The following is a 14,848-nucleotide window of genomic DNA, read 5'->3' as shown; positions in this document are numbered from 1 at the left end:
ATCTATAATATTGAGTAACCAATAACATCCTTTTGACAGAGAGTTTTTTAAGTCACACTGAAAAATTCTCTAGCAGGGGCAAAATTACACTCTTGGGAGATTCAGTTATTTGATAGAAAGGCTCCCACAGCTTGTTAAACCTTTCAGAATCACTTCTCAAGGGAATGTACTAAGACCACAAGTTCTTCTCTCATGGAAAACAGTGAACAGAGGATAAAAAATTGATCTGGGATGGATTTATCACTGGTTACCTCAGGCTGAAACCTCTTGCACCCATCATGGCAGCTCCTCCCTCATGCCTTACAATTCTTTTCTATTTCCTCCTTGCTTCTCCAATATGATTCTATCTTAAATGAGAAGGTTTGAAGTGGAGAAGCATGAACAGATTTTTCATGACTAAACAGTAGCAGATGATCTTTCTACCCAATTATGAGAGTTGGGTCTTCAATGCAAAGCCTGCCCATCACACTAATGTTTTCTTTCTCCATTCCATACCTCTGTATCCAGTATATAAAATACTAAAACAAGTGTGCTAGCCCCACACATGATGTCAGATACTGTGGAGTTTATGAATGTAAATTAAAATAGAAATGAAGTGGAGGCATTTCAAATGGAAAAAAAAAAGTCATTGCTCTCCATATATATTCAAAAGGCATGTTTTATTGCTTTAAGCCTCGTAAACTACCAAAAGGGAATGAGCTAGTGGCTGTCGTAAAGACTGGAGCTCTGTGTACTGAAATCAGTGAGCAGGCAAAGGGTAGTGGAATGGGGTGGAGAGGAGTATTGCCATGGAACAGCCATTCAAAGTCATCTCCCCATCAGGACTAGCCTGGGACAGCTTTCCTGCCTGGAAGCCACACTAGCAAAGTGACAAAAACTGCAGAGACAGAACAGTGGTTGAAATTTCGGCCTTCTGAAGTTAAGTGCCAAACTCCCACTGATTTCAGGAGGGCTACATTTCATCCAACATATGCTTGGGGCAGGGGGGACTGGAGTGTACATACACAATGTATTTTTATTCTTCTAATGAAGGTCTCAAATTGCTTGCATAAGAACATGACATGGATGTAGCTATCTCTTTCTATAAACACGGTTTAGCAATCTTCTAACAGACGTGCAGAGCTCCAATACTTGCTCAGGCTTGTTCTTTGAATAGTCACTGCTTGCCTTCTCAGCTCACTGCAATTACAACCCTGTTACAAAGCCTCGCCATCACCTTGTAATTACTGAAAGAGTGAAGCTGTGAGATGGCATAAACAGAAGAGAAGTGAACAGAACTGTTCAGTAACTGGAGCTGCCACATAAACAACCATTTAGGCTTGAGGGGAGTTTATGTACCGTTCAGAGGGGAGCTGGGGATGAACGGAAAAGGTCAGGTGCAAAAACAGATTCATAGATCTGGTTTAGAACACAACTCCATACAACAGCAATTTGGCAGTCTATTATTTCTTTGTGCTCAAACTTGGATTAAAAAAAGGTAAAAAAAGGTGCTTATTTCCCTATGTTCCCCTGCACGTATATACAGTCTAAATCACAGTCCAGCCCCTTATTTCTAAAAACACAGCAAAATCATCAGTTGTTCTGCATCATGCACATATTCTGAATTACCACTGTGAAAAATATTACTAAAGCTAAATCTGTAAATCCTGAGAAAATTAGTTTTCAATTAACTATGATAAAGTCTTCATTTACCATTGGACAGCGTAAGGGTCAGTCACACCAATATATTGAGGGTGTGTACTAGAAGGTAGAAAGGAACTGATGGCTAATCACAAAGTTGATAATCAGGGTTAGTCTGAAACAGTAGGAAGGCTGAATGGAGACCACACAGATGTATCAATAGGAGGGCTTGTCAGACTGCTGTTTGGCTCAGAAAGTGAATGTAGACATAGGTGAAAAACAACGCACCAGGAAACAGACTGACCAGAGAAGGTGGAAGGAGACAGGAATGAAACTGTGTGACAGCAATGTATGTAATAATTAAGACTTCTACAGAAATTATTTCTTCCAACTAACACGGAATAGTTTGATAACAATTTGTCTCAGGTTCACACTGAAAGACTGGGGTACTTTTGCCCAAAATCTCAGTGTTGGGGTTTTTTTTTTTTCTCCTCTTAAAATGTCTATTCTTTTAAGAAACAAACTCAACACACAACTCTCTGTGGAATAAACTGTTCACCCACAAAGACATGTTCTTGGAAATCCCTTTCCCTTAGAAAAAAAATTGTGTCGATGAAATGTTTTTCTAACTACCCTTATTTTTCAACAAAGGATGTAGAGTGAACGTCCTCACATATTTATTCAGCTGCCGGTTCAATCTCTAAAGCCTTGTAAAGACTCCACTCTTCAGCTGCCTTATTCCCCATCTGTTTATCATTCTTTGTGTGCAGCAGTTCCGCTTGAGTTCCTTAATAAATTACTACTAGATTCCTAATTTTTAGATTATGTCTGTTCTTTTCTGAACTCCCACTCAGAGTGTCTATACAAATCGTCTTACCATGTCAAGTCTGCAGAATATAAAAGAATCAGCCAGGTAGACAAGAAATCCACTTTGTATAAAAGCAGAGCATGCATGAACCTCTGAGGAAGTATGTGAAGAGGCCCTGTCAGATTAGTGTGGTCCCAATGAAACATGTAGTTACTGTAAAAGAATTTAAATTAATAGAAGTGTGTGTGTTTAAAAAAAAATAACAGGGTATCAAGAGAAAAAACTTGTCCATGGCAGTATGCTCAGATTTACAACAGCTTCTTGCATTCTTGAAGGTCTAAGTTGCCAATGCAGGCTACTCCTGGGACTGGGAGGGGAAGGAACACTAGGCTTGCACTGTTTCTAATATGATTTCCCCAGAGACCTAATGATGCTTGTTGTCAGAGCAGGATACTTAGGAGACAGGCATCTAGTCTGTCCTGGTGTGTTATTCTTATGTTCGTGACCATGATGTGTCTGGCTCCCAGCTGCCTCCAGGTACTGTCCCAAAATGAAGTACACAGGACAGAGTAGATGACAAAATGTAGTTGTGGTTCTCCAACACCACCTCACTCTCTAACTGCCCCTCCTGAGATACCCAAAGATGTTAGAAGTGACATTGTGAGTTGACCCTTCTGTTTAACCAGAAAACAGATGTAACACAATCCATTGTGGGAAAATCACTGCTGGACCTCCAATGACACCTTCCATGGGCAGCCAGAAGCCAGCAGGGGAATGCAGCAGCTGCAAACACAACAGGGTTTTTGTGGTGCAGTCACATATACCCCTAAACACCAAATCAAATCACAGACCAGAAGAGGCATAAGATCATTTGAAAAACCCTCATGTCAGCCTGAATACATACCAAGTGCCTTCCTTAGCTATCCAACCCTCCAGTGAGCCACAAGCCTTGGTGACACAGGCTGCACCATACATGTTGGCTAAACAGAGGGGTACCTGGCTCAGAGAGATCACCAGAAGTGCCTCAATATTTGATGCTTCAGGCACCATCATGGCCTGATATCACTTACATTACTGTTGGCTACAGAGGGAATCGTACTAATAAATAAATAAAATAGATATGGGCTGAGGAGCATAGAGGTGGTTTGAGGAGGTTCAATTCCTACTGCAAAACAATAATGTCCTTCACTGCTCCCCATGAGTCTGAAAATGTTTCCTACTGTTCTTAACCTTTCCCAGCAAAGCTTCAGCTAAAGCTTTTCATCCCAGAAACAGAATTATTAGGCATAGAGACACCGTTTCTGACTCACAAACTCCATAAACTGCAGTTCACTGGAGGCAGCAAGAAACTAGTGGGGAAATATATTTTTGGCCAGATCTATCTTGCTTCAGCATTGGTTTCATCATCACTGATAGACAAGATAACCAGCCAAATACTCCCCTGGCTTGACCCAATATGATTTCTTTGGATGTTTCATATATAGCCATCTTCCATTAATTATCCTAAATCTCAGGTGTTCATCATTTCATGACACCACCTGATCACTATTTTCCTCTCAGCGGCCTGACAGGTGAAGGAAAAGAATACCAGTCCTGCCATGCAGTGAAAGCTTTGCTGAGACCACTAACACACCTCTTCCATAAGGATGATGAAGGTGGCATTGTGCCCCTGCTCCGTGACCAACTTTCCATCAGTAGTGAGGATGTGCAGTCCCCGAGGTGCTTTTCCAGGGCATTTCTCCATCTTGGCCATGTACTTCTCTTGCAAGCCATCTGTGCAGTTGTTAGACACAATCCTTCGGTACCTGGGGAACAGTAACAAAAGGAGATTGGGCTCAAGCGGTGGGCGGAAAAGTTTCTTTGTTTTGTTTTTGTTTTGTTTCTCCATATTAATGTATGTGTTTTTTCAAAGGCTAACTGCCTGCATGGTTCCCTCACTGAAAGGAAGAATCAAAGGAACCTAATGCTTTATTACATTGGAGAAAGCCAAACAAATCACAATCCAACCTTCTCCAGAGATTTTCAGCAGTATCGCTGAGAACAGACACACATTGTGGAGGTGAATTACTCTTCACTGCTAAAAGGCAGAGAACTCCTTCAACTCCCCATGCCTGCAGGACTGCACCCTGCATCCCAGCTTTTTAGTTATGATTTTATTACATCTTTGTCTGCCTCTACTCTGCTAGAAGGCCCTTGGAATGATCCGCCAAGAGCTTTGTCCAGTCCAATTTTAAAATGATTCAAGGAATGGGTTTTTCTCTTGGCTCTTCTTGGGAGAGGTTAGCTAACTAGCAAGACACTTGGTTATTCCCAGTGTTGTTGAGGGGGATTAACGCTTTCTAGTAATTTCACAGTAAAAATACAAGATTGGTTAAGAAGACACAGACCCCAACTATTTTCTTCTTCCTCTCTGTGAAGAAGGCTACAAGCAATCATACTGGCCAGGGCTCCTGTAATTATATTCCATACTTATAGAAACCTTTCAGCTGAAAGGGGGTCTCCGAAGTTAAGTGGCTTCAGACTCCCAGCAGCCCCTCACTTTGTTCAGCCACTCGCATCAACCAGCCATGAACAACCCTGTCATAACAATCAAGCATGCAGGACCCAGGACTTGGAAGCAGCCTTGCAAAGTCTTCAGGGCCTGCACTGCCTGAGAAGTAACATCACAATTTTGCACCAGCCAGTGCAACCAGAGTTTCAGAGTATCTCCCAAATGACAGAATAGCATTTGCAAAGCGATACTACCATAATAAACCAACACTTGCCATCTGTTCTGGGTAAAACCAAAAGAAACCAGCATATGTAGCTTGTCTGAAATCGCAAGGCATTGTATATACAAAGTGAAAATGGCAGAGGGGAAAAAAAAAAAGAGGCTAAAAATTGCTCATTTGAGCCTTGCCAGAAGCTGTATAAATAGGGTCTGTAAGATAGGAAGGAGTTCAATGAAAAACGGTGTGAAATACCTTGAACCCGTCCTTTTAAATGTTCAGGTGTCTCTCAGATAGACCTTCTTGATTCGTGTTTTAATTTTGCAGCAAAGGGGAGCTCCAAGTCTAGGCTCTGGGGATCATACATCACTTGATAGCAATACAATATCTACATGTCACTTATGTTAATGTGCTTCTCCCTGTCTCTAAGGAATGAGGCAATGTTCCATACAGATGCTGCTGCAAACATTACCTCACGAATAAGACTGGAAAAGAGCCAGGTGGGATGCAGAGAAAAAAGAACCATCCAGGTTCTCTTGTCTACTGCAAGGTCACCAAAACCAGAGAGATTCACTTACCCAGTGCTGTTCAAGTAGCTTTGACCAATGCTGCAATCCTTGGACAGGGAGGACGGGCTGAACCAGAAGGCTGGGACGCATTGGTTGTTGCTGTGCCTCTCATATCCATAGTCACTACAGAGATAAGTCATGAGTGCATCACTGTACCCATTCACTAGATTTAGCTCACAGTTTTAGGTGATGTTTTTGTTCCCCAAAGCACGTGTGTGTTGGTGGGTCTCTGCTGGATGGCACAACATCACGGATTGGGCTTATCCAGAAACAAAGTGCTTGGTTAGTTTGAGAGGCAGGAACACAGTTCACAGAAGGTAGGTGATACCTGACAACACCAGAACTAACAACCTTGCAGAGTACTGGAGGACTTGGGTTTCATTTGGTAACAAAAAATGGGCAGAGATTCAGAAAGAAAATTGAATTGTTAATGTCTTTTCCTATTAACCTCAAATAATTTCACTTGTTAGGTTCATTTGGTTTGCTTGCTTTTTGCAGTCTTTGCTTTCAGAACAAACCAGACTAATTCCAAGATCTAATGTCGCTTTTTTCCAATGAAGCAGTTTGGAATATAAAACACTAGGAGCACTTCCTGAACAACTAGCCAAGGTATGTATATTTATGTTTGTTAACGGCCTCTCTGCTCTCTGACTGAGCTATGACTGGCCTGAAAGAAAAATATTGCCAATGTGTTTCCAACGCTAAACTAAAACAACACAGCCGACTTGGTAGTCTAAGGATTACATGGTATTGTGTCACATGAGGAAGGTAATCCAGGGTATTGATGCTTCCTTGGACCACCAAAGAGTGCAACGGTACACAACCACATGCAAGACTTCTTTTTACAGCTGCCTTTGCATGCCAGTACAATGATGAAGCAATAGGATTAATTCAAAGCTTTCCATAAGTTTTAATAGGCTCTGGATCAGGTTTCTATGCATAGCCTTCATTGCCAGGCTGGATTCAAAGGGCAAATAAAAAGAGACTCTGGATTTTTGCCTGAAGCAGGTTAACAAATGCCAACAAACTAAACCTCTGTGGAAACACAAACACTACAGAAACCACTGCCTTGAAAGCTCTCTGTGCCCTTTAGGACACTGAGTTTTATCCTTCCCCTACTCAAGAGTCTGAACTGCCAACAGAAAGTCTCTAGGAAGAGCTTTGGTGAGACAAAATTGTGCTATGTCCCCAGTGACCCAGGCTGCTACTGTTCCTTTTTTGGAGGGCAAAAATTCTGCAAGCTACTTTAAAAGGTTCGGAGATTCCCTAATGCTCTTTTTCTCAACATTCAATTTAATCATTCTCAGTGGGTCCGACCTGCACAGTCAAAAATGCCTAGCAGTGACTTGGTAATTAAAAATATTCAGGAGGAGCTGTACTTTGCCCCAAAGAAGAAAAGAGCTGCATAAATATTTAATAAAATTAAAGACAACATTGCTGTATGCCCTCAAGGTTCTGTGCTTGTTCATTAACTTCTGGTAAATGTATATTAAAACCTCGCATGCTGCCCACCTTCCTTCTCATAAGCCCCAGGGTTTGCATAAGTTAAGGAAATAATCAAGTCCAGCTGCTGCGCTGTCTTTCTCAGGAAAGCTATCTTGACAGAGTAAATAAAGAAGCAGGAGGAGGGAAAAGAAAGATCAGCGAGCACTTTAATAACAATTCTGAATTCCTTCTGCCATTCTCTCTGTCAGAAAAAGGCCAGGGCTTGCTTTTGGAAATGACTACGAGGGTTTGCAGGAGTCACCCCTGATCTTGACTCATGAGGATTTGTTGAACTGGGGCCCTGGATCATGATTTATGCCCCTGAAATTCATATCAGCCTTATATCTAACAGCAGGAAACAGATAGCACTGCAACATGAGGCAGACAGGGGCAAGGGCGTTGTGACCAAATGGGAGGGAGCACAGCCCTCCCAGCTTGTGCTGTAGGGCTCCTGCCGTCATTTGTCCTGTCTGCACAGCTCTCGAAGGCAGGCGCCATCACACCTAGTAGCGGGGGATGCTCTGTGACCAGAACCAGCCTCCAAACCTAATTACTGGGGAAGCAGAGGGCCTGTCTGTTGGGACCTGCTGGTCAGTATACTCACACAACCCCAGCTGCAGGCGCTCCTCCTTTCCCTGACACTCCACAAGACCTGCTCAGTTCACACACAAGAGACAGGCCAGTCAGTGCTTCCAGGAACAACTGGCAATTGTGAACCCAGCCAGAAAAGGCTGGGTGGACGTCTTTCGTTTTCAAAAGCACCAAGGGAAAGAGTAGGAGCTGTCCTTCCAACTGTAGATACCTACAGTGGGGACGTATCCCCATGAGCTCCCTGCCTAGAGCGTTCTTCTAGTCAGCTGAGAGCAAAGGCACTTCTCAGCACCTCCCCTTCTCATACTGACATCCAAAAGAAGGCAGATGAATCATATTCTAGAATAACCTGTATCTTGCCACTGACTAAGTACCTGTCTCATCCTTTAGAAGTCACAAGTCAGAGAAGATGAGTCCACCCTTCCTCTCTGAAAATCACTTTTAAGATAATCAAGCTTGGTGCCCCATTTCCAGCACCACTAGTATTTTCTTTGAACTGATTGCCCCACACCTTCTTCCAGTCAGCCCCGCAGACTAGCATCAAAACTCACCCTTAAACTCAAGCTGGTTCTTCTGATTCTCCATCACCAGCTATAACAATTCTGCAATTGGAAGCCAGTTGACAATCGTGTTGGCAGCGCAGAGTTTGAAACAAAAGCCACCTTGCTGTCCTCTAACTGCATTTCCTCTGCAGGACTGACAAGGTTAACAGCAATATTCTCTCATGGTAATGGGAAAGTTAAGCAAAAATGATACTGAACGTGTGCAAGGAACACGTCGATTGATTGAAAAGGTGCATTCTGATGCAGACCCTTTTTAAGGCAGAACAGCACTTAAGGCCAATTTAGCTACCACAGCTTTCCACTTACAGCTTAGAAAAGACAAGCTTCACTGTGAAAATAGAAAGCTGGTGAGGCACAAAGCTGGGGAAAAAAAAAAAAGGAAAAGGAAAAAAAAAAAAGCGCAAATTCATAAGCATCTCCCGAGATTGGTGCTTGGTTCAGCAGCTCAGAGGCATACGCCAATGCCAAGGGCAGATACTGCAGGGCAAGATAGTTTGTTCATCCTGCAAGTTCCCATGATGAGAACAAAGGGGAAAGATCTCCTGAGTCAAGCTAAGGAGTCTCAGACGTAATTTTGGCATTAGGAACAAATTAAACATCCACCCAGATAAGATGAAAATCTCTGTTCTATATCCCTGAACCTCTCTCTTAGAGCCAACCTACTCCAATATTCAAGAAAACACTTTGTTCTATATTTTTTATTCATTTTTGCTGCATTTCAGTGTGTCCATGTTCTAAAAAGAATTGTGAGTCTCAGCTGGCCTAAGTCCAAATAAGTGTGCAGATCTCATGCCTCACACCTTTTCAGGAAGGATTCAAAGGTAAGTGAAGTTTTCAGGAATCACACTGATCCCAAATCAGACATTGATCCTGATAACTTACTATAAAAATGAAAATGTTTTCTCAGCTGATCTGCTTTCAGGCTATTCTGAACTCCATTTAAATGAAGTTCTGATCATTTAAGCTCAAACATCACAGCTATTGACAGTCTTAAATCTTTGAAACATTGCCTATCACAGGTTCCCTGTAGGAATTCCTTGTGCAGAGCTTCTGACTGTTATGCATTCTTCCATCTCCTATCCCTGATTGTCAAACAATATCAAGCAGTGGTTCATTTTTTCCCTGTTTAATTTTTAAGCTGCTTTCAAAGTGACCTTAAAGCTGGAAATTAGGGCCTCATTAAATTAGAAACACCAATATTTATGCAAAACAAGTAGGTACATCTGACAAGGGTGGGCTGTACAGTCATGTCACAGAAGCCCTTTCAGAAATTTCTCAATAAAACATTGCTAAAAAGCAACAAATGCTTCCCCGGAAGTCAAAGGAATAATGATAAAAATGTGCGTGTTTTGCTAGCTTGCTCCCTAGGTATTCAATGACCTTGGAAGTGAGGACAGAGAAATTCCCTCTTTCTCCTGTAAGGGCCATCCTTTGGACCAGAGAAGAGTCATGGCTGTCACTCTTCTAGAATGATGGACAAAAAAATGTCAATTAGTACTTGCAATTTTCTGCTTTTGAATTCCAGTCTTGGATTTCTCATGGAGATTAACAAATCTCTCCCACAGATGAAGGGAACACCTCCTTCACACAACAGGTATGGGGATCATGTCTATGCTATATGGTACGATCACAGCCACAAAGCGGCATGAGACCCAGTTTCTCTGCAAGGTTTTCTGTCTGGGTGGTAGCGGAGTCACTGACAATGCTACAAACACAGTCCCTGCAAAAGTCCCCAGAGCCACATACTCACCACTCAAAGTCCCCTTGACCACAGACACATGGTTCAGACACCACAGTTTTGGAATAGTCCCGACCTAGGGAACACTGGGCTCCAGGCTTGCGTTTTTTATAGATCTTCCTCTCTCCCATGACACAAGGCTCCCCCTTCAGCAGCCAGGGAACAAGAGGAGAAAGAAAAACAGGGAGTTGTAGCGGCAGCTGGGGCCTAAATGGAGCATTTTGTCAAAAGACACAAAAGCCAATGAAAGCAAGCAATTACCACTGGGACAGTCGGGAGCTAAGAGTCTAGCTCCCTTTTGTGGCTTTGCAAACTCAAAAGCCACCTTGGGAGGACCCGGGAGAGCAGTGTGTTCAGCACTGAGTTGGGATGCTAATGACAATGTGCCCAAAATGTCTGGGTGCCTAAGGCATCACACCCACTTATGCCATACATCAGAAGGCATCCACCAATGTATCTAGTCCTACGAATTATCCTGAAAAGGCAATGTGGATGTAGTCCAGGGTTTCTTCCGTATGTCAGATGAAATCTGCTATGGGAAGAAGTGCCCAAGCCTGAAACCCGGGGCAGGGACAAAATCTAGGTGTGGAACCCAGGACTCCTGGCTCCCCTCCTCTTTCCTCGATAGACCTGGCTTTGTCATAGACCTCAAATAATTTTGATGGTGTGTTATACTGGGCTTTTTGAACACAAAGGTTTCCAAGAGCACTACTGGGAGTAGCTAATGTAAAATAAACGTTTGACATTTAGGTGGGTTGCTATAAACAGAATTTTCTCTGATGCAGAAATAATTTGTCTGCATAGAAGTAAGAAAAAAAGACAATACCTAATTGAAATACTTCTCTTTCCCATTAACAGTGATTCCCAAGATGGCTGCCTGGTTACACACATGTCCTTGCTTTTGTTTCATTTAAATTATTTTCATTTATTCAATTCTATGACTTCAGTTATCCAATACATCCTTGCCAAATTAATGCTCATTTCTAATTCATGGATTTCATTCAGGAATATCACAGCCAATAGTTCTGGTTCTAGTTATGTTGCCCTGCAGGGAGTGGGACATCATACTGGTGGCCAGTAACCCATAAGTAATCTTCAGAGGGTATTGAGCTCTCTCAGTTCTAGTGGCTTCAGGACCTAAATATATCCAGCATGAAAATAAGCCAGAGTGTATGAAAAGCAATGTATCTTTGAATAGAATGAAATAATTTGGTCTTCTCTGGTGTCTTTTATTCAAGGGCTCCCCAGAGTTTTACAGACACCTGCAGGACCTGCAGGATGAATAAATGTTTTTATTTTCATTTTTGAGTAGGGAAAATAGAGACAAAGTAAGAGAAAATTATTTTCATGAGTCACTGACAGAGCTACAAAGAGTTCAGTGTCTCCTACAATTCAGTCACAAGGTGAGGTTTTACATTGCCCTGAGCACTGAGGGCAAAAACATCCAGCTGGTGCAATGGAATATTTTCATACAAAGAGAAGTTAACAATCTCCCTAACTTGCCCGGAGAAGACCAGTCCTGTGTTTATTCATGCACACGCTTCAGGGGAAGTAAAGCATGAACAGGTTAGAACTGTGACTTGATGGATGCAAAAAATCCATATGCTCTGCTGAAAAGAACAAGTACATTCCTACCTGGCAACACAGAATATGGGAAAAGGAACTCCCATCATCCCCTCCCTACACACTGGGAATACCTGATTGTGCAGATGCCAGGTTTGGTAGTCATCTTTGTTACACCTTCGGCTGAAGACAGACTTGTAGTCCACCTTGACCAGCTGCCATTCAGAACGGAGACTGAAGTGCCCAAAAACTCTGAGCATGGAAGAGAAAAAAGAAAAAGTCAGAGTCAGCCAGACATATGCTTCCATTAAGCAAATAATTTCTCATGAATCTCAGCTGCAGAAACTAATACACAGTCTTGGAGCTTGATGCCAGAAAATGCTATTCAGTCACGAATAACATTTTCTTGTTCCTGTAACATCCTAGGATTTTTTATCCTTTTCCTGACCCCTTCTACAGACTGTGTTGGAAGGTCTTCCGTGCCTCTAGTACTTAGCACAATGGGCCCAAGTCTAATACAGACAGTGAGGTATCACTCAAGAACAATAAACAACCAGACTAGAAAGTAATGTGTCTAATGTCAAGCGAGTTATTCTGATGAATATATGGGTTTGGTTGTCTCAAAATCAAGCCTTTCTTAGCTGACTCAGTTTCTTTACTGCTGAACTTTTGTGTTGCACAAACTTACTACTTAATGAATTGTAAAAGAAACACCTGAAATAACATATTTGGGATATGGACTGTAGGTAAGCGACCTGCAAAGACGGCAGCATCCCTTCCACCTGTTTAATGCTGACTGCAGCTACTAGAAGTAGAATTATAAACGATCACCACTGTAAGGCTATCAGCAGAGTTTTTTCTTAATTCTTCTGAGCAGGTCACTCATTATCAACAGTCACTGATCACACTCCATCGTTCATCTAGCTAAGTAATAAGTGATAAGTTAATTTTCAGGATGAAAATCACACATTTTCCCATGCAACTCCAGGGCAACACAGGGCTTGTACTGAGTAAGGCAGTATACAGGAGCAGCTGGAGCTGAAGGGTCAGCCCTCAAAAAATAGCAGAAGGACTCAGGCTGTAATTTAAAACTGAGGCACAGATCTGTTACAATTGGGATGATGAAAAAGATCATACAAAATTGAATAGCACCAGAGGCTTCTCCACAAGCTTGGACCAGAACGTTGGCAGCAGAGCTAGCTGTTGAACACAAGTCTTTCTAAATGCCATTCCAACTATATGGCCCTCCTTCACGTGCAGAGAAAGCTATGTGCTTGGTTAAGTGTCTGGAAGGGAAGGACCAAAGCAACAATGAGCACTGATGGTACACATCAGCAAATACCATCACCACAAATACTAAGGGAGTCTACATGTTGGAAACTCACACCTTCACCAAAGCAAGCAAAATCATAGCAAAAACATTGTTTAATTAATAAATAACACCAGGTACCCAGACAAAAGACTCCATCCATTCAGAAACATTGCATGAGTGCTGTGGGGTGTTCAGTTTTTGATCAAGTAACAGCCTATTCCCTTGGCCAGCTGTGATTTTCTCAGTAAGGAGCAGCTTTTCAATCAACTGCAGCTGGATTTCCAAAGAGGTGTGTAATAGGAGGAGATTAGGATGGGTGACCAGACTTCAAAAGTCATGAACAAAACTACAGCTTCTTATTGGCAGGAGGAACATCTCAGTACACATAAACAACAAAAAACCAACAACAATGTAGTTGATTTGTCATTATAACATGCCAACTTCTTGGCTATCTTGAATATATAAAAGAAACTAAAACCTCATCTAAAATACAAGTTCCAGATTTTAAAAATTCTGTACGTACTGAATCTCAAATCTTTTCTGACACTTATGAAATGTCATTGTATCACCCCTATTGCGAGATTTAGAGGACAGAGAAAGAATGGGGGTTTATTATACCAAATCTTTCACTAACCTACATTTTTACCCAAGCCACTTATGAGATTAAAGTTTTTGTTGTTTTAATTATTCCAGACTAAAAAAGAAAGGAGGAGACAGATGATTTACAAATTTCCCTATGAAAGCGAAAGAGAAACAAAAGAGAAAACTTCTATTGAGTTTCCAAGCACTATCTGCAATCCAGATCCTGCTGTGTCCCCAGTGTGCTGGCATTCTTACTCTAGTTCATCTTAATTTACACTGTCATCACACAGGGTTGTTGGCTTTGCTCTCCCCTCACTGCCCAAACGACTCCTCTTGTAGACTGCACCAAAACTCCTCTGCATTGTGCCGTTTTTCATGAAACAGAGACCATCCAGGAATCAGTCGTGTTCTCCCATTTAGACCTGTCTCAGCTCATGGGTATCAGGAAGAGAAAGGGGGCGGCGGGGGGAGATCTGAAAGCCCGGAGTCGTGGGTTTGCTGTGGACACCTTTCTATATCCAAGTTCTGCCTCGCAGAGGCAAGCTCCAAGAAGCCGATAAGAAGGGGAGAGGATACAATACGATAAGAACCTGTGATAAATGCATACATGGGTTAGAAATGAGTAGGTGGGGAAGGACTTGTGTGATGGAATGGATTTATTAGGTAGATTGTTGCTCACTCTTCAGAACATTTCTTAGTGTAGCCCTAATTGTGGGGTATTAGCGATACAAAACAGCACAGCATTCAGGCAAAGCTACAGAAGAAACTGCAATTCCTGTTCCTCAACACAGAAGGCACATCCTGGACCAAGACCAACCCACAGAAACCATAGCAATATGGGGTGCCAGGGCACTTGTTGGGAGAAGGAGGGAGAAGGGAGGAATGGGAAATAGCACAGAGGGGCTATGCAGAAGCCCTCTGAAGCTGTACTCAAGTAGGAGTTCTAACTCCAGTTCCCCTCCACACTTTCCCTTGGTACTGAGTAAACCCCACCAGCTCTTACACCACAACTGCTTTCAGCACATACTCTTACAGAGTGCATGTCTGGTCATGGTACTACTGCACAGCTGGGCAGCTCTCCCATGAATCTTGTTTGTCCTGGATGCGATGTATGACTGAAATGTCATTCCTGCAAAGCAGCAACTCAGCAGGCAGAAATCATTTAGTCCAGCAGATTTATACCAGTTCAGGATTTGACCTGGGTGTTTAATACACAGAAAACAGCAAGAGGAGGAGAGAACATAATCAAACACAAACACTTGTCTGAACCCTGAAGATAACAGGGCTGGAGAAATCAAACACTTTAGCA

At 42.4% G+C, this 14,848-nt stretch overlaps 1 protein-coding gene across 1 annotated transcript in view; it reads right to left on the bottom strand.

The window, feature by feature from the left end:
- The window catches only part of SORCS3 (sortilin related VPS10 domain containing receptor 3), a 315,097-nt gene that overhangs the window by 29,164 nt on the left and 271,085 nt on the right, over window positions 1-14,848 (bottom strand). The window contains exons 15-18 of the mRNA XM_069796927.1: window positions 11,780-11,897; window positions 10,095-10,228; window positions 5,715-5,828; window positions 4,062-4,233 (exon numbers count right to left, since the gene is read on the bottom strand). Of these exons, the coding sequence (XP_069653028.1) occupies window positions 4,062-4,233; window positions 5,715-5,828; window positions 10,095-10,228; window positions 11,780-11,897 (538 nt within the window). The remainder of the gene's footprint in view (window positions 1-4,061; window positions 4,234-5,714; window positions 5,829-10,094; window positions 10,229-11,779; window positions 11,898-14,848) is intronic.

The sequence above is a fragment of the Haliaeetus albicilla genome, chromosome 11, assembly GCF_947461875.1.
Source record: "Haliaeetus albicilla chromosome 11, bHalAlb1.1, whole genome shotgun sequence".
NCBI classification, from domain to species: Eukaryota; Metazoa; Chordata; class Aves; order Accipitriformes; family Accipitridae; genus Haliaeetus; species Haliaeetus albicilla.
Note: the sequence above shows the minus strand (reverse complement) of the source record. Positions and strands in the feature narration are given on the sequence as shown.